General features: G+C 35.4%; 1 protein-coding gene across 8 annotated transcripts in view; it reads left to right on the top strand.

Moving 5' to 3' along the window:
• The window catches only part of LOC131692871 (scavenger receptor class B member 1), a 285,198-nt gene that overhangs the window by 179,107 nt on the left and 80,672 nt on the right, over positions 1–25,419 (top strand). For all 8 annotated transcript variants that reach the window (XM_058980215.1, XM_058980210.1, XM_058980212.1 and 5 more), the window contains one exon: positions 6,088–6,340. In XM_058980215.1, the coding sequence (XP_058836198.1) occupies positions 6,088–6,340 (253 nt within the window). The remainder of the gene's footprint in view (positions 1–6,087; positions 6,341–25,419) is intronic.

The following is a 25,419-nucleotide window of genomic DNA, read 5'->3' as shown; positions in this document are numbered from 1 at the left end:
TCTTTTGAAATCTGTAATAGATTTAGCGATTTTGTTTTGGGCCGAAAGAAGACCACAAAGGGATTGGTCGAGAGCTCTGGATATTGTTTGGGTCGGGGGAGAGCCTTGGGAGTCGATTCGACCTCCATTTGGCCGTCCGGGGAGGGAGCCACCGTCGACGCACGGGGTCGAGGTTAGCACCTGCGCAGACGGGAATAAGCCGTAAATGTGTCAGAAGAGTCCAGTCCAGCTTATATAGCTGGCTATTGTTCAATCCTCACTATGCGAACAAAAGGCTGAGGAATGCGGCCTAACGGTTAACACACGCACAAAAGAAGAAAAAAGTCCAAAACCTCGAGAGGTAGAGAATCTGCAAGATAACCTTGAACGGGGATTAGTACGATTCTTTATCTAACACTGACGGACTGAAAAAAAACACTTGCTTCTCGATAGACCGCTCGTAAACAAATGGGCTTCAAGCTTTATTATTAGACTCATTTATACTCACGTTTAAATCATAGGGTAACCAGCCAATTTTGGACCCCTTGAGGAAGCGAAACTACGTTAACGTCAAAATATATTTGCCTACCTATGTTTTTTAATGCAATACATGCACGAGTCTGCTCCAAAATTATTGTTCTTGAAAGAAAACTGGCAATTTATGTTTTATACATTGACATAAACTCGAAAATGATATTTTTTCTGCATGAATTTTTCACATTTCGGACACTTCCACAAATATCAATCTTTGAAACATATTTTCATATGTCGCAAATGTTAAAACGACCAGGCCTACTGTGCAAAGTTGGGTTTGAAGATGTTTCAAAATTAGACGGCAATTGTATTATTCAATTAATGAATAAGTTAATTAACGAATTGTTTTGAATCTTAACCCTTTCATGTCCAACTTTTTTCTAGTGCATGTAGGGTTCCAAAACTATTTTTCCTTAAAAATGGTGGGGTCAAAAACACGAAAAGCGTTTGTTCATTAAGATAGGTGCTTTCCTCGCAGTGCTAGAAGCTGCTCAATTTTTGCCTTCCAAAGCCCAATACAATTCTCCTAGAATATTTACAATAGTCCAATTACGTGGTAAACGTAGCCAAAGGCAGTCTAAATAGATAACTTTTATTAGCTTTCAATAATATTGCAACATAACGAAGATATATAAAAAAATCATTTTTCGTCGTCAACGTTAACTATCCTTGTCAGCACTGCTTCAGCGGAATCCAATCAAACTAATTGCAATAACTTCAGCTCTAGAGCTGATCCTTGTAACTGTTTATACTCAAATGAAAGGCAATAGTCACATTTATTAGCCTCGATTGTTTTTATGGGCAAATCTTGTATTAATGAAAAGTTATAGCTGTTTAGAAACATTGTTGTCTGCAAACAACATGGGCATGAAGAGGTTAAAGGAAGAAGAAACGAGGACAACCGTACCGACCGTTTCAGTTTAAAGGGGATATAATAAATCGTTGGGAGTGACATGGCTACGAAGTTAATGTCACTTCTTTGGTCCTTTGAGATGGAACAGAAGTTTTTACACCTTGCCCTGGCAAATAAGCCTTGGATAAAACGCCTTTACTAGCTCTTAATTTGCGGCGGAGAAATCCGGATGCTTTTCCGAACTACTCCTGCTGGAGTTGAAAACTGGAAAATTTTCTCTTGTTCTAAGCAAGGGAATAACGTCGGAGGTAGTGCGCATTATTCGCACAATGACGCACTAAAATGTGCACTACTTCCAACATGAGGGTTAAACACTAAACAAGCGAAAAACGACTGTCGCTGGTTGGACCCTCCAGCTCTCATCTGCATCAATAATACTAACGAACGAACCAACGAATTTCAGAAACAATCTTTTAGAAAATGGCAAATCAATCTCACTCACGTGTAAGAAGATTGTCCAGAATGATGTCATCTGTATCTCTCGTGATGGCGACCTTCACCCCCACACACAGAATAGTCACGATTTTATGGATTCCAGTTGTAGTTGATGTTGCATTCAATCTAGCCCAGGAGAACCATTATCGAGCCGGCTATCGCTTCAAACATTTGTTTGAATGTTGAACACTCTGGAGTGAACGGCTTTGTCGGCTTCAACAACACCTACATCCAGGAGGTCGCCGGAATGAACCAGTTCTAGGTTTGCTAGTTTTGAGGGGATTTCCTGAGGTTGGGCCGCTTGCGGGTGGATGCCTGAGGTCGTATCTCCTCGAACTTAGTCTGCTTGGGGTACGAACTTCTAAATGCCAAATGGTTCTCTTTATCAACTGAGTTGTTGAAGAGCAGCGAACGGAAAACTTTATTTTCCCAAAAACGTGTCAGGAGCGAAAAAAACACCTCCATCGTCAGAGGTTGCTGCGATCGGTCTTTGAACATATTTAAAACATGTCAGAGCGAAAAAAAAAACGCCGAGGTTGCTGCGATCGGTTTTTGAACACATTTAAATAATTGGGTCATTAAATGAGAAAAAAAAGTCGTTTTTTATTACTTACATCGATAAAGCTGATTTTCGTGATTGCAACAATATTTTTTTCCAACTCAGGAAACGTGAAAATAATATTAAAATTTAAAATAAAGAAATATGTTGACAGTCTGGATTTGACACTATAGGAAGGGTTTGACATATCGAATTTCACGACAAATGATGCCCTGTCAGAAAAAAATAAGTCAAGTTTTCTCGGTTTTTCCACAGGGTTATTTTTATTTGACATAAACACCATACATTGCATATAGTTTTTTTTCATTTTGGGTGTTGTCCTGATAGGCCAGATGTAAACAACCGCTGTTTTCCTATGTATGGTTGCCAAGTTTACATTAGATTTATTTTAAAAAACAAAAAAATCGTTTTTACGTATTACAACGAATTTTTTTTTGAAATCATGTTATATTATGTATATTGGACCTAAAATTTATCGAATGGAACGGAAAACTATATATAGCTTAATGACCCAATTTAACCAAAAAGAGCAGGCGACCTAACGTTATGAAATTTTTCACTTTTTGATTATTTTAACTCGATATACAAATAGCTGCCAAGATAGAAAATTTAGAAGTGTCCAAAATATATTGATAGCGATTTTTTAAGGCTTATTGTGGACACCATTTATTTAAAACTTTTTAGATTAAAGATTACGAAGAAACCTTTTCAAACACGTAACATGCATAATACCAAATCAGACAAACTAATTAAATAAAAAAAATACAATTGTACATTTAAATCCAATTTGAAAATGTATCACTTCCACTGGTTCCTCTTGGCTATCGTTGAAATACGAAACGTTTTCGGTGTTATTTTTTTAAACTGTGGATTGTGTTAAAATTTAAACAATTAGAGATAAACAAATAATATTGAAACTTGATAGGCGACCAAGGATATTGTTAATTGTTGCATCAAACTAAACCAATGCAGAGAAACCTGGCAGTGCAGGAGGCAAATACATTAACAGGGTCCAAAATATGTAGGGATCCATATTAAGTTGGTTACCCTATTTGCATCACACACACTTATGTACACATACTTCCACTTTATCACACACGCACATACCAGATTTAAAAAAAGACAGAAATGAAATTGAAGGGGATGTCGTTCTTACCCTTAGGGGCCATGCATAAAGGCCATGCATACCGAAGTGCGACGAGGGGGAGGGTAGGGTTAGAAGTTGTACGAGGTAGCATTAAGTTCAATTTTTTTGACGAGAATTGATCAGAGACAACAATTTAATGTTTCTTCATTCCTAAGAGATTTAAATGCTATGTATGCTTTATCGCAGCGGTTCTCAACCTTTTTCGCACCTTGGATCCCTTAGAAATCGCCCTGGCTTGCTGCAGATCCCCACGGATAAACATCGATTTTGTATGCTATCAATATGATATTTTCAGTTTGTTAGGAAACATGACTTGAAATTTCAATCTGCATTTGGAAACTATATTTTTCTTCGCGGACCCAAGCAACGATTTCACGAGCCCCTAGGGGTCCGCCACCCCAGGTTGAGACTCACTGCTTTATAGAAACATTGGCAGCTGCAGAATTGTAAACAGAGAGTTCTTCTTTTCATGCAACTTGACAGGACATTCAAAACAAAACTATCACAATATATTCGACATGGAAATGGCCTATTTTGTACACAATTTGCTGTTATAATGATAAAATCAGCCAAACCGTTTTTAAGGACATGTATTTAAAAGAATTGTATTTTTTTTCATTACGCGGTCAGGGGTGTTGGGAATTGCTACGTTATTTACAAGAAGGAGATTAGAATTTTGTGACAAAATGCTACGAGGGTGAGGGAGAGGTCGAAAATCGCCAAAAAAAAATGCTTCGTCATTTGTGTACGGCCCGTTACGGGGTGTTGATTTTACACGTACACTGGAAGAGATTAATTTGTTTTCCAAGTTTTGCGTACAACAGCACAGCACAAAATTAGGCCTTGTCAAAAACCGAAGAATAATTCTGCACAGAACCTAAAATTTTATTGGTATTGTGGTTAGTCGGAAAAATGGTTAAGCTTGAGGTATTAGTTTAACCATAATTCCCCTAACTGATGAATACCAACCAGAAGGAATCACTTGCTGCAACGAAACTTGTTCCTCGAAACCATGCGTTCAAGCCAACGAAAACGCTTTTGCGTTTCTCAATATTTCACCAAGATTTTCCTGTTTATTTTTGTCATTTGGGTATTCCACTAAGTCGCTTTAAATAGGGTTACCAACCCTTCTTATTTTAAAAGACATGTCCTTATTTTCGAGATTTTTGGAAAGAGTCCTTATTTTACTTCAAATGTCCTTATTTTTAGTTTCAAGCCTTGGCATATACAGGGTGGTTCAACATGATGTTTTTTAACAGGACATGCTCACCATTTTCAAATTATTCAACTATATTTCGAAAATCAGCGATCTGTAAGAATTGTGTTTCGTGCACTCCGACCATAATATGGTCGACATAATCGGCCAACTGACTCCACTATTTGCCCTACGATCAAAGAGTAAAAGTTGCAGTTCTCGTTTTTGGATGATTAGCGAACAAATTGGCCACATCCAGTACGCATTGGAGGAAACATAGCGGCGCTGACATTCCCAAGCATTGGAAACCAACATTACTCGACTAATTAGCCAGATACCACTTGAAATACTCGAATCAGTCATCAAAAATTGGACCAACATGGTTAACATTTAAAAGAAATTATTTTCAAACAATAAATGGCAAAAAATTCGCGATTCACTCCATTTTCAAATTTTGAGAGATGAAAAAAAAACGTCATAATGAATCACTCTGTATTAAATTTTTCAGATCAACCTTATTCCAAGAGAATCAATTTCAATTGTCAATTTCAAATATTTCCGGCGATTGTTTTTGTTAATGCATACTCTCTGCGACTCATTCCAACCAAAAGTTCTTTTACTCAGAAATAGCTCGATATGAGGTTTGGCCAAAGTGGTTATCTTCGTTCAATATTGGCACTACACCATAACAATTTGTCTAGATCAAGATTCAACGTCTCAGTTCAACTGCTGGAAAATAAACCAGAATCCCGACTTTTTCAGAATTCTGGCTCAAGTGACAACTGATTCTGGCTCCAATTCCGAATAGATTTTGTATTACCCGTATGTAATTCTTTATATGTAACTCCAACACATAACATTCCGTATAGGTAAATGATTCCATGTATCCAAATCTGTTATTTTTTTGTTTATGGCAACGATGGCTGCCGTAACCACGCGTCACATCTAATAAATAAATAGAAGCAATAATTTGATACTCCCTCTACAACGAAGCACACACAACAAGCCTTAAGCCATGTCTGACTGAATTTTTTCTGGGCTTGATTAAATTTTGTCATATATACTAAGTATTATTCACGCCCTGGTGTATGGTTACAACACTTTCCATCGTCTGTAAAAAGGATGCTTGAATCATGCTTAACGCTAACGATAAAATTAAGCTTTCTAAACAGAGATGGAAACTATAATTAGTTGTGCTATTACCAGCTTGCAAACACCGATATAACGAAACGCTGAACATGACTTTCTATGCTTGCCTTTTATTTATATTGCTCGAATATATTTTGATATCAGTTATTTTTACATCTTTTTTCGTTCATTTTCAGGGTTTGTGATAGCATTCGCCTTGAGCTTATTGGTACTCGGAATTCTAGTCACATTTGGATTTAGCACACTAGTTAGAGCAATAATTAATCATCAAGTAGCACTTAGGAAGGGAACACAATCATTTGGATGGTGGTCGAAGCCGCCGGTGGAACCAATTATACGAATATTCGTCTACAACGTCACCAATGCTGACGAATTCCTGAATAACGGGACGAAACCAGTTTTGGACGAGCTTGGTCCTTATGTTTACGTGTAAGTATGCCTCAACAACTCGTTGAAAATCAATATTTTATACATTGACGTCAGATTTTGACAACTAAATTGATCATGCCACAAAAACACATTTGAAAAGATATTTCACCAACAACAAGCAGTTGAAAAAATACTGCGCTTATCCGAGACCATGCACAAATCGTCGCTGTTGTGCTATCTTATGACAAGCGCCAATTAGTACTTTTCGAGAAAAACGTATTTTAAAGTTTGAGATTTAATATCTTGACATTTATTAATGTTAGAAGCTTTTCGGAGAAGGTAATTGATGAGTCTATCTTTTCTATAGTAATCTTTCGATTTACGCGAAGATCGGATGACTATATTGACAGTTTTTGCTTAAAATGTAAACCAAAGTAGTTCGCATACGTGTCATAAGTATATATTGATGATAAAATATGTATGACGTGTAACAAATGTGTACTGAAGATTTCATATTAAAAAGAATCTTAACTGATTTGTAAAATTGTGCGTTATAGATAACGATGCCCAATGTTATACCATGCGGTAGCAACAATATCAGGTTACAAAATGATGGTATTGGAACACAAAGTTTTCACATTTTTCCTTCTTTATTCGGGAAAAATAATAAACATTAGTTGGTTTCATTAGCAATTTGGAGAGAATATATATATATATATATATATATATATATATATATATATATATATATATATATATATATATATATATATATATATATATATATATATATATATATATATATATATATATATATATATATATATATATATATATATATATATATATATATATATATATATATATATATATATATATATATATATATATATATATATATATATATATATATATATATATATATATATATATATATATATATATATATATATATATATATATATATATATATATATATATATATATATATATATATATATATATATATATATATATATATATATATATATATATATATATATATATATATATATATACAGTAGGATTCCGTTTTTGGCAACAATTTTATTTTTTTCAGTTGCCAAAACCGGAACTGTGCCATAAATGGAATCTTATTTTTGAAGTTTAGATTTTCAATTTACGATTTCAAAAATGTTTCAAGGATCATATGTGAAATGGAATGAAATAAAAGAAACATATAAGAAAATTCAAATTTATTCATGTTTTTATCAAATTCAGACGTCGTACGGTGGGGCAGAATGCTACTTTTGACGCTCAAAACCTCTAGCGCCCTGGGTATATATCGTGGAGGATTGGTGTCTTTAGCTAAATATCTTAGATGAAAATGATGATTATTCTGACAATTTAGGTTTTGATCTAGCTAAGTAGAAACTGATCTAGATTAGTTCTATCTTTTGACAGAAGTGTTCTATCAAAAAACTTTCTTCGACAAAGTTGTTCGTTCGATATTTTTAACGCATGTACTGAAGACATTTATACTTTATAACTTATGTAGATGGCACTACATGACATTTAAAAAAATGCTCGAGAAAATGAATTTTAACATTTTTTATGAAAAATAATAAATGTTTTATTTCTACATCCTCGAAAAAAGTTTCAAAGTGTGTTATCATGGCATTCGCTCCTGGGATTGTTATCTTTTCTTACGTGAATATTAATGAACATATATATATATATATATATATATATATATATATATATATATATATATATATATATATATATATATATATATATATATATATATATATATATATATATATATATATATATATATATATATATATATATATATATATATATATATATATATATATATATATATATATATATATATATATATATATATATATATATATATATATATATATATATATATATATATATATATATATATATATATATATATATATATATATATATATATATATATATATATATACAGAATGATTCCGTTTTTGGCTACATTCTTGTTGTACATAATAAGTCTTTTAAAATGTGCAATAGATATTTTTTGTATCAATTGACATCACATTTGACTTTATTTCCAAACATGGGAGTCATATTAACCCTCAAAGGGAATACTAATTATTTTTCAAATTATGTTAAAATTGTCTCATAGTTTCAATACATTACTGTGATAATTTTAAAATGCTTTTCGAATGTTGTTTTAAAACAGTGTTATGCATTTAAGGGTTAACTATATTTTACACACTACGTATTGTATTTAATGAACACAATAAGTATAGAAATGTATTTTTTAAGTATATTATAACTGGTAGCAGTGTAACTAGTGTCTGCCGGAATTAATTTTTATAGTAAGACCCAGAGCTTGTGCCCTTTAAGAGTCAAGTACAGAGGAATGCGCTACACTGCGTAATAAGACTAATTCTGGAGAAAATTTTCAATAGAACCTTAGTAACATTGCGAGCCTCTTTATCTTTGTATTATTACGACGTCAACACAAAACTGGGCACTAAATTTTCAGTACATATCGAAAGCTGACCATGGTGCCTCCCAAAGCCGTATTTATGAATACAAAACTGATGGCTCCCAAATAGTTTGGTTTGCTTTATAATGTCTTTGGCTAATTTGTTAGTTTTTTTGGAGAGTTTTTCAAATGAATGGAATTAGGGTGGTCCTTGTGGTTGAGGTGTTCAAAGTATCGACTGTTTTGATGTGACAATTTAATAACATAAATGAGTTGAAGCAAGTTTGCTGAATAAACAAGGCTATCCATAATGGTTCATTTGTTATGATTTGTTTTTAGATTTAAGGTAGCGTGGTTCTTGAAAAATAGGGTTGCTTATATTATTTTTTGATGTGTTAATTTCTACAATGCATTGTTCTAGAGATTTTTGAACTTTTATTAGAGCACATTTTCACCGCAGCACTGATGTTTTAATCCCTTTTGTTTGGACAGTTGCAAATGATTTTTACAGGTTTTCTTCAAACCTATCTTCAAACATTGCAATTTGATTTTCAATTTATCAATGCCATCTGAAAGATCGACGATTGGTAGTTATAGAAGACAAAATTTATTTATTTTTTAAAAGAGCTGTAATTTTAAAACAAAATTGTTCATTAATATTCACGTAAGAAACGATAACGATCCCAGGAGCGAATGCCATGATAACACACTTTGAAACTTTTTTCGAAGTTGTAAAAATAAAACATATATATATATATATATATATATATATATATATATATATATATATATATATATATATATATATATATATATATATATATATATATATATATATATATATATATATATATATATATATATATATATATATATATATATATATATATATATATATATATATATATATCAAACAATGTTATTATTGAAAGGCGCTGGATGAAAAAATATTTTTCTTCAATAATCCATCATTACATTTCGGCTTACTTTCCAAATAGTGGAAATCTCAAGAGGAATTACGGATGTCATCAGAGACATCTATTGGTTTTCTATGCGCTTTTTGGCTTATATCAAGCCAACAAGCTTGGATTGTTGTCTGATTTTTAATGTAGAATACATTTATGCTTTCAATATAGGGGTCCCGTTTCAAAATATCGGCTGCGGCGCAGCGTCAGATTTTGAACGTTAATAACTTTTATCATACTTAACAGAATGACTTAATTTTTAGACCAATTTGTTGAAAATATGTTGTATTTTAAAAAATCTTTCGAAAACGACTCGGAAAAGTGAAAATTTTCAGCCCATCCCGCACAGAGCCGTCAATATGGTGGACCAACCGAATAATAAAATAATGAATAGTTTATATATAGGTCCACTACCTGTTTGTTCCTATGATTATTCGTATTGGGTTGCTTGACGAGAGCAGTTGGTGGGGAAAAGACGGCATATTCCTTTGGTTAGGCCATTAGAAGCCGGACGGAAAGGAAAGGCTCATGCACGGCATGAGAACGAGCGAGAAAGCGATTGTAGTGCATATTAGAGCGATTATATAAACATCGGTCGGTCGGTTTTTCTCATCATTCGTTCACAATCGTACTAGCAAGCAGCCAAGAAGTCCGCCGGAGGGAAAGCAGTTGACAATTATTGCCGTTCGCATGAGGTGCCCCAGCTACTGGTTGCGTTAAGAAGCTCCATCGCTACCAACTACCGACCAGGAACTGTCGCCCTGCCAGAAATTAGCCGCAATTAAAGGTCAACGAAGCAACTAATCTGCAGGCGATCCTTCCAGCGCCTGTCTGGTTCGTGAGATTGTACAGGACTGCAAAGTCGAGCTACGCTTACAAAGCTCAGCCGTAATGATGCCCCAAGAAGTCAGCAATGCCTACTTGATCGGTTTGTTCGAGGATACAAAACAGTGCGCCAAGCGCGTAACTTTCATACCAAATACAACAAAATGGCTAAGAAATACGATATGTGGAAAGAAAGAGAATTTAAATTATCCTCTCTCGCTCGTTTTCGTGCACTGCTTTTCCATTCCTTTCTGCTGCTAATACCATCATAACCAAAACGAATGTGCGTATTCCCCCACCATCCCATGGCCAGTGTTGCCACAATTGCATGTTGCTATTACACTTTGAATTATTTTATTGATCCTCTCTAGTATTGATAAAATATAGAACGTGCAAAGTAGTCGCATGCTTTTATTCGAACTTTTTGGCAGCCTCCGTCGATTAACTGCATAAATCGATTTGTTTGTGCAGCTCCTTGCTAGTAGCAAACTAAATAGCGATAAGATAAAAGAATTTAAAACTGAAAATCTTTTCCTGCGCCAACTATTTTCCTTCTTTTCAAATCTGTAACCTTCTGTTGGAATGTTGTTATTGAAAATCTGAACATGCAAGTTTGCTAGCACTGGCCACGAATTGAAGGCGATGAAAAGACAGAATTTTCGTTTTGGTTATGCTAGTATTGGTAGCCAAACAGAAAGGAAAGGCACATAAAAATTGGTTGGTCGGTTTTTCTCATCATTCGTTCACGTACTAGCAAGCAGCCAGTACAAAAGTTCACCGGAGGAAAGCAATTGCTGTTGGCAACGACGACGTTCCGAAAAAGTGCCCCAGCTACTGGTGGCCCATCGCAACCAACTACCGATCAGGAGCTGTCGCCGTGCAAGAATTTCGCCCCAACTAAAGGGCAACGGAGCAACTAATCCGCTGGCTAACATTCCAGGGTCTGGTTCGTAAGGTTGTGTATTACTTCAAAGTCGAGCTACGCTTACAAAACTCAGCCGTAATGATGTCCCGAGAAGCCATCGTTGCCTACTTGGTCGGTTTGTTCGAGGATGCAGAAGAGTGAGCCAAGCGCGTAACTTTCATACCAAATAAAATAAACTGGCTTACCGTATCCGCGGGGAGTGCGCTAAATTATGGTTCCGCAATAAAACAATAAACGGTTCTTTTCAGGACCAATTAATTGTGTTCTAATAAGAGTTAAACTGAAATTTCCATTTTAAGGTGTATAACAAATAATTTTCGGAAAGCAATGTAAGAAATACGATGTGTGGAAAGAAAGAGAATTTAAATTATCCTCTCTCGCTCGTTTTCGTGCACTGCTTTTCCATTCCTTTCTGCTGCTAATACCATCATAACCAAAACGAATGTGCGTATTCCCCCACCATCCCATGGCCAGTGTTGCCACAATTGAATGTCGCTATTACAATTTGAATTATTTTATTGATCCTCTCTAGTATTGATAAAATATAGAACGTGCAAAGTACACTAGTCGCATGCTTTTATTCGAACTTTTTGGCAGCCTCCATTGATTAACTGCATAAATCCATTTGTTTGTACAGCTCCTTGCTAGTAGCAAACTAAATAGCCTTTATCAGCGCTAACAAATAACACAAAAGAATTTAAATTTGTGAAAATCTTTTCCTTCCTTCTTTTCAAATCTGCAACATTCTTTAAAAATATTGTTGGAATGTTGTTATTGAAAAACTGAATATGCAAGTTTGCTAGTACTGGCCACTAGATTGAAGGCGATGGAAAGACAGAATATTCGTTTTGGTTATGCTAGTATTGGTAGCCGAACGGAAAGGAAAGGCACTGGAATGGCACGAAAACGAGCGAGAGAGCGATAGTAGTGCTTTCTCGTGTGTTCATATATGAATATTGGTCGGTCGGATTTTCTCATCATTCGTATTCGTTCAAGCACTAGCAAGCAGCCAGTCCACCGGAGGAAAGCAGTTGGCAATGATGACGGTCCGAAAAAGTGCCCCAGCTACTGGTGGCCCATCGCAACCAACTACCGATCAGGAACTGTCGCCATGCCAGTATTTCGCCCCAACTAAAGGGCAACGGAGCAACTAATCCGCTGGCTAACATTCCAGCGTCTGGTTCGTAAGGTTGTGTATTAGGGGAATTATGGTTAAAACCGACACCTTAAGCTTAACACTTTTTCTAAGTTGCCACAAAATCAATAAAATTATAATTTTTATGCAGAATTCTTCTTCAGAAAATTCCTAACAAGACTTAATTTTTTCAGCGAATCAAAAAATTAATTTCATTAAAAATTATTGGTTGTAAAACTTGGAAAACAAAGTGACTTTCTGTAGGCACTGCGGGTAAAACCGACACCCCATAGGGGTAAGATCGACACCCCCTTTAATTTATTTTCGCTCCACTTTATTAAAATCTTTATCTTTATTAAAAATGAGATATATGCGTGATTAATAAAGTGTGAGTATGTATGATGCAATTATGTGCTTTTTATTGCTTCATCATGTAGTGAGGGGAAGAAAGTTCGAAAACGTAGTACTATAAATAGGAGTATTTTATGCTATAGAATTATTTATTGATATGAGTATTTCCAAATAATCCTTGCGCACATCATTGCAACCTCCAGTGTTATTTTATTTCGTAAGAGAAGATTTGCAAGCGTTCTACGTTCTGCTAATTGGATTCATTCACTTATAAGTGACACATACACTTCTTAGTAAAGCTATCTTTTTCAGATTTGATTTTTCGGACTCTGATTATCAACGATCTATTGGGGTATATAAAAGATCATTGTCTCATTGTGATAAAGTTCGTCTATGACAAACCAAGAGAACACTAGAAATTCGGTTTGATGAGCTTTTTGCAGAAATACCAAAAGCTTCGATAGAATCAGATAAGCAAAAATTCCAATATTTGATTTTTAAAGAGACTTACAAGAAATAAACACAATAAAAGTATTTCTGTGTATTTCTGCTAATACTATAGTGTTCTAATAAGCTAATTGAAGTGTCACAAAGATCCCCAATATTTTGAAATGAATCGCAAGTATACACAACCATCTTAACAGCGTGTCGGTTTTACCCTAACCATAGGGTGTCGGTTTTACCCCAACAGCGCACATTTTTTTTATAAAAGCAATTAAAAATATTGAATTTCTCAAACTCGTCTTCAATGCACCTAGTTGATCATAGGACAGGCCGATAATAATAGGAACTGAAAAATGTGATGATTTGAAAAGCTTTTGTTCGGTTAAAACCTTAAAATCGACCAACGAAATTTAACATCCAGACGAGTATGAACGCTGCTGTCGTAAGTTTTATTTATTTTTATGACATTCGGCGCACTAACGTAAATCCAATTTTTCTTAAAATGCTCTAAATAAACGTACTAATAATAATGTATCATTATGAAATGAATAAAAATTTGATTTCTAGGAAAAGTTGTGGGGTGTCGGTTTTACTCACAGTGTCGGTTTTTCCCACAATTCCCCTACTTCAAAGTCGAGCTACGCTTACAAAACTCAGCCGTAATGAAGCCAGTGATGCCTGCTTGGTCGGTTTGTTTGACGATACAAAATAGTGCGCCAAGTGAGTAACTTTCTTGCAAAAGAAATCAAAACTGGCTCACAGTGTCCGCTGGGAGTGGGCGTAAATTACAATATAAGCAATGGTTCTTTTCAGGACCAATCAATTGTGTTCTAGTGAGAGTTAAACTGTAACATTCATTTTAAGGTGTGTAACAAGCAACATAATACGTTGTGTGGAAAGAAGTAGCTTGCACACGGAACAAAAATTTAAATTATCCTCTCGCTCGTTTCGTGCACTGCTTTTCCATTCCTTTCTGCTGCTATTATCAGTATAACCAAAACGAATGTGCGTGTTCCCTCACCATCCCTCTAGTGATCAGTGTTGCTTCAATTGCATGTGTTTAAGAGAAACGTTTAAGTCGCATGCTTCTATTCGAGTTTTTTAGCAGCCTCCGTGAACTAACTGCATTAAATGATTTGTTTGTGCAGCTCCGTGCTAGTAGCAAACAAAATGGCCCTACCAGCGTCTGATTCGTGAGATTGTGCAGGATTTCAAAGTCGAGCTAAGCTTATAAAGTTCAGCCGTAATGGTACCCGAAGAAGCCAGTCTTGTCGTTTTGTTCGAGGCTACAAAACAGTTCGCCAGGCGCGTAACTATCATGCCAAAGATATCCAACGATCCAGCGCATCACCATCAACACCAACGCCGAAACCAAAGGCTCTTTTCAGAACCACCATTATTACCATAGAGAATTATTTGAAAATTTCCCATTCAAACGTGATTCTGTTGAATATTATTAGATTTAAATTAACGTCTCGAATTGAAGTAACGACGCACAGTGGCGGATCTTCAAACAAAAGTCGGACAAAACCTCAAATGTTACCTAAATTGGTTGAAAATCACAATTTAAGCTAATTTTGAAGTGCTGAGCTAATTTTTGATGTCAAAAGTCGTAAAATATTTAATGCATATTTCCATATAGTGTCATTGAACCTTTCTTATAACTATGATCCCGTTTTCATGATAGATTTTCCGTTACTGTTCACCAATGTCAGCAATATCATAACAAATGAAGAACACTACTTTAAATCCATTGTATAACGTGTTGGTTTACTGTAGATTGTCTAACTATTTTACACAAAACACCATGCGTCTCCATATCAGCAACAAAGCTTCAAAATCTCCTTAAAACTTTTTGCGCACCTAGGCGCAGAACGAGACCATGATATTCGAAAAGTAGAGGTTATTTCCCATAGAATGTATACTATGTGACCGTTCCGAAATGATTCCGAAATTTGTGCAGAGTACATTAGTGAAAAAAGTATTTTTGATCTGACCATCTCAAACATATTTAAACTAAAAAGTCATAGTTCCAAGCAAATTTACCAAATGTATTTTATTCACTAACCAACTTCTTTCGTTCATCTACACAATGAGACTAGTTGTGCTAAAATCGGACGAAAATCAAAAGTGCAACATGCATATGAAGTGAACAGAGCAATGGTGGTTTCGGAAATGAAAATCATTAAAAAGTCCGGACTTTGCTACGTTTAAACTCATGTTAAAAATCTTGTTCTTATCCAATGATCATAAAATTTTGAATATACATCATTCAATATATGAGAAATTTAGGAAAAATATAAAATATCAATATTTCAAAAATAAATTTTTGAGGTTCTGGCCAGCCTCCAGCCACTGTGCGACGCTCCGGTTATGTCACAGACATTACCCACCCATCTTTTTTATTGTGACCACGACTAACGGTTTAATATAGACACCCTATTTCAATATTTCGAAAGGAACAGAAGGTCGAGTTTGGAAAGTTTGTAACTTTCATTGTACTTAACCAAATTACACAATGTTCGCACCAATGATTCAGACTTGTAAGTATGTATAATTTACATGAATAAAGAAAAATTAATTTTCAGGAATCAATTATTAACTGTTCTGCCATTGGCCAGTACTATGCGACTTCCTCATGCTAACAATTCATTTCATCGTTAGCCATCTCCCTCACCAAGGCCAACAACGCCAACAAAAACGGTCCTTTTCAGGACCACCATCATTTTTGTAAAGAATAATTTGAAATATTCCTCGCCTAAATCACCTTTTGTCCGAAAATTCCAATGAGTATCAACATATTTGAAGATCGTGTTCCTTATGTATTCTACATCTCTCCGGTTATGTCGCAGACATTACCCATCCATCTTTTTAACATTGACGTGTAACGCAGATCGGAACGCAGCCATATAAATGACAGCATCGTTTGATTAAAGCTTAACAAATATTTTAGGCCGCTTTAAAAGTTAGTCCGGTTTAAAAACTGTTGGTACGGCTTTGTGCTTACGGCTAGTAGTGTTTCCGTTTTTGGAGCTAGCGTCAATCCGGCGCTAGCATTGTCCTGTCACTAAGTTAGTATCGGATTCTTAAAAGACGAAGTCGAAACTTAAATTACATAACTAAGTAAGTTATAGGTTTTGTGCCGCCAACATTGTGTGTTGTGATTCAAAATAATTTTCTCCTTAGTGGAGAAAAAATAGTTTTGCCAAATTTTTCTCCGCGACAGAGTAATCTTCTGAATTTCAAGTTTTTTCAATAGAAAAGAACCTGGAATGTCGTGTTTTGTTTCACTACAGTGATTTTTGTTTCATAAGTATTATTTAGTATTCTTCAGCGCTTATGTTTGTTGAATATTATTCCAAAATTTTGAAATTTTAGTTATACCGCTTTGAAGTTGAAAAGTGTTTTAAGTAACTCCATTTGACGGTACATTGCTGCACAGTGGCTCCGAAAGTGATTTCCTATCTTTATGGGACTGCTTTGCGATCATGGGCAGTACTAAGCATTATAATATTTCAGGATAGTTCATGTACTTTGCAAAACTCTTCTTTTCGTTTAAACAGCAGTTAGGGTGGTTCTAACTTTAGTAAAATGTAAAATTGAACAATTTAACTGTTCGAAATTGAACCTGCCTGCGTTCAATGAACTTGTAGAACAACTCATTTTAACCAAATTTGCTGGAGATATGCTTTGATACTCTACATTCCTCTAAATATCCAAAAGTAAGTTTTAGGTAGTTTCTCAAGGAGTTACACCACTGTAGAGCACGAAATTTTTCCTGACGTAACAAAGAGTTGAATCTAGATCTCTAAATGGGGTTTATAACATTAGTGTTGAGTCACACGAATTGATTTTTTCGATCGATTTCATCACAAGATGGCGGCTGTGCAGCATTTTCCCCCATGCAAGTTTTTTTGGAAGGGTTCCACGGCCGGAAACCTATCTCCCGTAATTTTTAACCTAGAGCCAAATATTAAAGTTTTTCTGATTCCTTATGTCAATAGCAAGCGACCTACGTAGGATTTTTTCGATATTTTGATTTTACGCGAAATGGCGCACTTTTGAATGAAAAAATGCCAAAACTGTCATAAAAATCGACAAATTTTTTTCGGACAGCTCTAAAAAGTTGTTTCGAGAAAAACGATGTTAAAGTTTTCATTACACACGGGATCTACATAAGAGGCGTTGCGGCAGAATTGAAAATTTCAACATTTATATATAGTTTTCGTCTTCCATTTTTTTAGATATCATTTTTAACATACTAAAGCATATTTTAAACCAATAAATTAAAAAAAATGATTTTCTGAAAATTCTACAGTAGTGTAAACCCTTAAGAAAAAAGTTATTTTTATAAAACTTGTAGTTTTTAGTTTACATTATACCAACCAAATCTATTTTACTTTTCATTATATTTACCAACTACTATGTACTATAACAACTACTAAACTATATTCATTTCAATTTCATGAGTACTTTTGCATTAAAAATAAAGCTTTTTTCGAATATCATTGATTCGATTAGGGCACTTAACTTTGAATACCGTTTCTGCAATTTTAAATATCATATTATTTAGTATAGGGGAGACCGAGGAGGATTTAATTAGACAAATCAACAAAAACTATCATTCGGTTATTGCTTATTTTTAAATTTCTTATTTCTGTTTATGCTTTATCAAATTACGTCAAAATAAAAAATCAATGCTAATACAAATCAATAACAATGCATAAATATATTGATTTTAGTACCATTGTTCTATTTGTTTCAATTCTCCTCCTACCGAGGTAAGTTGAAACAGCAACCAATGTGAGTTGAAACAAGCAACCAATTATTTTTAATATTATCAAAACGTTTTCTAAAGCACCAAATGTTACAATTGTGTCTTTTTTATTTGTTCACGCTAAGAAAATTTCTTAAAGTGACATCCATTCTTATCAATATTTCTCACAGTGCAGATCTACGTAGAAATTGTTACCTTCTTTTGAAAATTATAGTTAGGTTATGGTCACAAATGCAGTAATTTCTGCACTGAACCTAACAGTAATAATAGTAAGATACTGTAAAATCAAGAAATTTGATAGCCTTTTTAATTGATTTGGTTATGCATTATTTTTCAATCACTTCCCATGGGACATCCATTGAAATGGTTTATATCACCAGTGATACAATTTATGACTACAAGTGATACGGGTTTATGAACACAGGTTATTTGGTATCCATATCAGTAGTATTTGGTTTAATTTGAGTTATGCTCGCTTTGCTCCAAGCTTCAGAAGCTAATAGGAGTAAACAATTAGAACAAATGCATATTCCGTGGCTATAAATGACCTAGAACTAATAAACTAAGAATGTTGATCCGGTGATCATTTCAGGGAAGAAGAATATTGATTATTATTATTAGTTCAGGAACGCTAATGTGATTATAACATTAGGGGAGACCGGGGCTAGTTGGCGATGTTTTCAGTTTTCATTTTTACCGCTTTGATGTAGGTAGATCTCGCAAAATAGAACACGTGGCATGAAAGGGCAGACTGTTGGCTGAAACGAGTAAAAAATAACCCCAATGATGAAAACCTCAAAGCTCTTCTGCAACACATAACCAAAAAAGTTAATGTGATTAAAAAGCGGTGCAAAAAGGCTTACTTTGAAAACCTTCTATCCAACACAACTCATTCAAAACTTTGGAAAAATATTAATACCATTTTTGGTCGTTCAAAGTCGGATGTTCCCATCAGCCTAATTTCCAATGATATCAGAGTCACTGAGACTAAAGAAGTATGTAATGTTTTCAACGAATATTTCTCTAGTATTGGCAAAAATTTGGCTGACAATATTCCCACGAGTCCCAACTCAAATCCTATTACAAATATACAACACGTCCAAGAAACAATCTTCTTGCGTCCTGCAACCATAAACGAAGTGATCCTTTTGATTAAAGACCCCGAAAAAAATAACAGTTGTGGTCCTGATAAGATCTCCGCTAGTGTTCTTAAGAGTAACTGTACCACTTTTGCAAACATCCTAACCAAAGCTTTTAATTTAATAATTCAAACCGGCAGGTATCCAGACTGTTTAAAAATAGCCCGAGTAATTCCAATTTTCAAAGCTGGTGATCCAAACCAACCTTGCAACTATAGACCAATTTCAACATTGTGCGTTTTCAATAAAATTCTTGAGAAATTGCTCATCACTCGACTGCTCGAGTTTTTGAACAAACACAACATAATTTACAACTACCAGTATGGGTTCAGACAGGGCTGCAGCACTTTAATTGCAATGACCGAACTAATTGACTCCATCATTAGTCAAATTGATAGCAAAAGAATTGTTGGTGCCCTTTTTCTGGACCTAAAAAAAGCATTCGATACTCTGGATCACTCAATCCTGCTTAAGAAGTTAGAATGCTATGGTATCAGGAGATTAGCAAATCATATTATTCGTAGCTATCTGTCGTATAGGAACCAATTCGTATCTATTGGAGACTCGTGTAGCTCTTATAGACCAATAGAAATAGGAGTGCCCCAAGGCAGTAATATTGGGCCACTGTTATTTTTATTGTATATCAATGACCTAGGTAGACTCGGGTTAAAAGGGACTCCTCGTCTTTTCGCGGATGACACAGCGTTGTTCTACCCGAACAACAACTGCCTGGATATTGTACGCGACATTGAATCGGATTTAAAAACACTAACGACGTATTTCAACGAAAACCTTCTTTCCTTGAACCTTTAAAAAACTAAATATATGCTGTTTCGTTCATCTAGAAGAGCTATAGGCGTGCATCCAGACCCAAGAATGGGACAGTCTGTAATTCAGGAAACTAACTGCTTCAAATATATAGGACTTCACTTAGACCCTACACTCTCCTGGATTGAGCATATAACATCTATAGAGAGAAAAGTTGCATCGTTATGTGGGGCTATGCGTAAAGTATGCTCTTTTGTTCCCCAGCATGTACTTCTAAAATTTTATTATGCGCACATCCACTCATTGCTGAACTACCTTGTATCTGTGTGGGGCCGTGCCAGTATCTCGAATCTGAAAAAACTACAAACGCTTCAAAACAGATGTCTTAAAATTATTTATAAAAAACCATTTATGTACCCTACTATTTTGTTATACAATAATAATGCCCATAACATTTTACCTTTGCTTGGGTTGACTAACTACCAAACAATAATATACATCCACAATGCTTTGCATAATACTATTGCTCATAATAATCTAGAATTTACAACAGGCATTCGAGCTCACAGCACTAGACAAGCCAATCATTTATTATACTCCAGAGTATCCACGAACCTTGGTCAAAGACGCATTTCTTTCATCGGACCTAAGTTATTCAACCAGCTTCCTACTGATTTAAAGCAAATAACATGTCGCACTCGTTTCCAAGCAAAATTGAAACTAATTTTTTTTAAAAAAAAAGGAGAATTTTTAATATAAACTTCGTTCACTACCAATCGAGCTTATTCCTTTAGTTATAATTGGTTAACATTTTTTTAATTAAAAACAATTGATAAATGCATTTTTTCTAGCAATAAGTAATAAATAAATTTAAATTACTACGAGCTTCGTGCAAAGCTACGATGGGACCCTTAAAAGGATTCTTTTCCGCTGGGTACTCGCCGTAGCTTCTTGTCAAGTTTTGTGTTTTGTCGGTCTCGTATTGTTTTTTTTTGTTCTCAGCGTTTCCGCGATTCGTAACTTTGTTTTGTTGTGCTGACCTTTTTTTGTACGCTGAGAACTGATGTGTCCACTACCAGGGGGCTCGGTTTGCGAGCTTTTTGGTGTGGGGGTAAGAGGTGGGCTATTAAAAAAAAAAAAAAAAACTCTGAATTTCATTAAAATGATTGATACATTGTCTCCATTTTTAGAGACAAAAATATGTGTCACGGAAAACCCGCCAACTCACCCCGGCCCGGGGTAAGTTGGCGGTATGTGTGGATACGCCAAAAAATAAGCAATCAAATGGAAATTCAAATACTTCAGGGGTTCTTTTGGGACGTGCTGAATGTCTTTTCAAGAAAACTGTACATCAAACGACATTTAATATTATATTTCAGTCTCAATACCCCGGCATTTTGACGTGGACGCGTACTTTATATTCAAAAGCAAATTTCTGATGAATGATCTGGCGATTGACTGAAGTAATTGTCTCCTGCATTGACGAGATACACAAGAAAAAGATTTTCTTACTTTGGAGTGAATTCCAGAAATAAAATTTTTTGATGACTATTTTTGCACTGTAAATAGTACCGCTAACTTACCCCGCGTGCATGGCCGCCAACTTACCCCAACCGCATATTTTATAAAAAACCATTAAAAAATAACTTTTGTTTGTGGATAGGTGTAATATCTATATGGATACTGAAAGTTATTTTTAAGTACTATTGAAAAATATAATCATTCGGGAAATATTTTGAAAATTAATCTAAATAACACAAAGTGTTCAAAATTTAGAAAATTTACTTGGTATGATTGAAAACACAATATCGCTCACAACATCTACAAAACAAAATGTTTTGCAACAAAAACACATTGGATGATGGGTTTCACATAACTTGAGGTACACAACGAGAGGCAGCGCTATATGTCTAAAAGAAACAGGGAAAAAATGATTCCGTCAATTTACCTCAACCGCCAACTAGCCTCGGGCTGCCCTACCATAAGACTAGAAATTCATCATCATGTGTGTCAAATATTTTATTAATAAATCAAATCAAATCATGTAAATCGGTCAAATAATATTATATTAATAAATCAAATCATGTTTCTTTTGCAAGTGCAATGTAAATGAAATAAAGAAGAAAAATCACTTGGCTCTTTTTTAGGGAATGCGAATTGTCGGGCCTGTCGTTTGATACCTTATATCAAGTTTTACACCGCCTCCTTCGTCATTTTTCTCGTCGCAGAACGCTTGTTTCCAACTGCAGCTCGCTGACAAATGTCTTTCGCGTCTTCTTGAAGTTCCGCTTGACGATTGCCAAATTTTATGCTACTGGGCGGAGCTTTGGCGTATTGGGAGCGTTCAACTCATAGGCATCAATAGAGCTTGCATCCCGGGAATTTATTTCCCGGGAATCCTGGGATTCCCGGGAAATTGTGTTTTTTTATTCCCGGGACTCGGGAATCCCGGGAAATTTTTTTTTTTTTTATTTATTCCAAAAGACTTAGATTCTGCAAATTAAATTCTGTAGGAAATATCTTTACCGGCAAACATTTGGAGTGAGTAGTGAATACAGATTGTTCTTTTCCAACTGATTTGCAGATTAATGGACTATATATCTTTAGGCTCACTGATATGTTTTCGTGATTTTTTTAGGTATATAGTCTACGCCATACTCAAAACACTGCTAAAGAATGTTGATTTTTTCATTCAAAAATGGATTAATTTGCCGGCCATTGTACCGAACCATTTCCTTACAGTAGCGTTAGTGATGCGCACGATATCTCTACAACCGATGAGCGGATTGATCAGATTTTTTAACAGTTCTTTTTATAGTTTATTTTAATAGTTAGATCTCGAATGAAAGGGTTCGCAATCAAATTAGTAATGGAAATTTCTTAAAAAATCGATGTGTGTTTGTTTCAAAACTTGGGATGGTGTGTAGTGATATCATGCTTAACGCAAACGCTATTTAAAACAAGGAATGTTTCTAGAACGTCTGCAAAAATATTTGGTCGATTCATCGAATGTATATTTCGTCTTATTTGTTATACCGTAACTGTAATATTTGTAAATTTTTGGATGCATGAAAAGAAATACATAACGTCGTATCTGTCCAATATGGGAACATCCATAAATGACGTAGCATTATATGGGGGAAGGGGGAGTTTTGTATTTTGTGATGATGTGTGACGACAGGGGGGTAGGGGGTGATGTCATGCTACGTAGCCTTTTTAAAGGGGAATAACTAACATCGTATTTTATTTAAAAAAAAATTTACCGGGCAAGGGGGGGGGGGGGGGTAGAGTTACCGCAAGCTACGTAATTAACAGGGGATATTTAGAAGTTTGTGACGAAATGCTACGATAGGGAAGGGGGGCGTTAAAAATCACTCAAAAAATGCTACGTCATTTATGGGTGATTCCTATCATGGGCATCCAAACTCTTTGAATGTCGCTTTCAAGGATGCAGGCAGGATTTTTGAAGATACTTGCCCGTAACAGGAAATCGATGGTAGACTTCATCCATCGCTGCACAGTTCGTCCATTATCTGCTTGATTTTGATTCACACACTTAACTCGAAATGATGCTGATCCTACTGTGACGTAATTGGATTCTATATATAAACTTTCCTCTTTTGATCGGAAGCAACTGCGGACTACCCTGAAGCAGCTCAATCTTTTCGTTCAAAATTACCAAAGAAGGTGCTTTGCATTAAATTGATCACATTCCATCATATCAGAACAACGAATTTCAATTTTGGACAGTAACTCCAGCAGCTGCGTTTAGTATATCGTCCCAATCGTAATAGTAATTACCAAAATTTAGGTTATACATATAGCCAAGAAAAAGTTGATGTTGCGTAAACTTATTGACGAGTTATCAAATGATTGAATGATGTGTAGGCCACCAAATCGCCATCTTCTGACAACTGCTTTAGGACAGATATACATGCAATCAAACGGGTTTGAAAACTTTTCAATTCATTCTTTTGTATTCAAGAGAATCATTCACCTTTTTTATTTTTCTTCTGTATTTCGGGATCCCGGGAAATTTCTCATTTATTTCCCGAATTCCGGGAAGCTGAAAACCGTTGGGAAATGGAAGCTCTAGCACCAACTGGACGTTGTACGCAGCCTACCACCCCATGGCCATTTTCCATAATGGCAAGTTGCAAAATCTGGCCAAAATAAAACCGAACAGATGTGTTGCAGACGTTTTTCCAAGCCCTCGTACACATAAATTTCCTGGTTGATTGTCCCAGTTGTAATATAAATGTCGGTCTTCAAGCCACAGGAACAGATGACCAGCCACAAGAGACATTTCTTTGCGAACTTCGACAGCTTAATGTGTTGGAAAATCTCTGCCACCTTTCCTCTTCCAGTCGACGTATCGCATTTCTATCTGTCTTGACGTAGGTTTCGTCATTCTGTACCACGCAATCAACTTCGTCAACATATTGTCTGAGCATTCGCCGAGTACTGTTCTGCCAGATCTCAACTATTCGATTCCCTTCGGGCCCAAGGAAGATCACCCAATGTCCCGGTTCGAGATTTACTAACAAGCCGCGATCTCCTCAACATGTCCTTTATATACACGTTCCTAAAAACCATCAATATCCAAATTTAACTGCCCCTATCTTTTCTCTTATCATTCCCAGAAGTGCCCTCTTCCGCCTACCGTACCCCAACGGTGGTCTGATGCGACTCCAAGACGAGACAAAACATCTGTCGAATGACCCAACAACGCGAGACCTACAGTACAACATCACACGCGCAACGCGGTGCGTTGCCGATCCGTATCTGAGCCGTACTACGAAATCGTCTGGAGAAACCCCTCGAGGAAGACCGCCCGGCGTCCCAATACATGATGCATCCGAATCTGTAATCCTGTCCGTTGATTCCCGATACCGGAAACTGAAAGTTTATATCCCCCCCCCCCCCCCTGTCAGCCTTGTCCACCCTCTCTCCCATGTCTCTGATACACAGATGTATGACTTCAACCCCCCCCCCCTCCTTCCCCTTGAGTATCTTCCCAAAACTTATGTGCCCCCCTATCTTCTAGTTTTAGTTGATCAATATTTAATCTCGTTAAGAAATGCCCAACAGTACCACTACTTTAAAATAGCCTTAATTAATTCCCTCTAATATTAAAAAAAATTGAACCACTCCGTCTAGTTATTTCTAGTTAATAAGCTTGTAAAATGTTCCGCTTAGTTAATAATTAATTGCTCCAATAATCTCCCCTCTAAAAATCATAAAGTGCATTACTATACAAAGAACACTCAAAATGACCCGTCTCCCTAATCGTACGAATATTATATTATCCCCTCTTGTATATGTATAAGTTAGCTG

This window comes from Topomyia yanbarensis, chromosome 3 (genome assembly GCF_030247195.1).
Source record: "Topomyia yanbarensis strain Yona2022 chromosome 3, ASM3024719v1, whole genome shotgun sequence".
In the NCBI taxonomy this organism is placed as follows: Eukaryota; Metazoa; Arthropoda; class Insecta; order Diptera; family Culicidae; genus Topomyia; species Topomyia yanbarensis.
The sequence above is the reverse complement of the archived record's forward strand: the minus strand, read 5'-3'. Positions and strand labels throughout refer to the sequence as shown.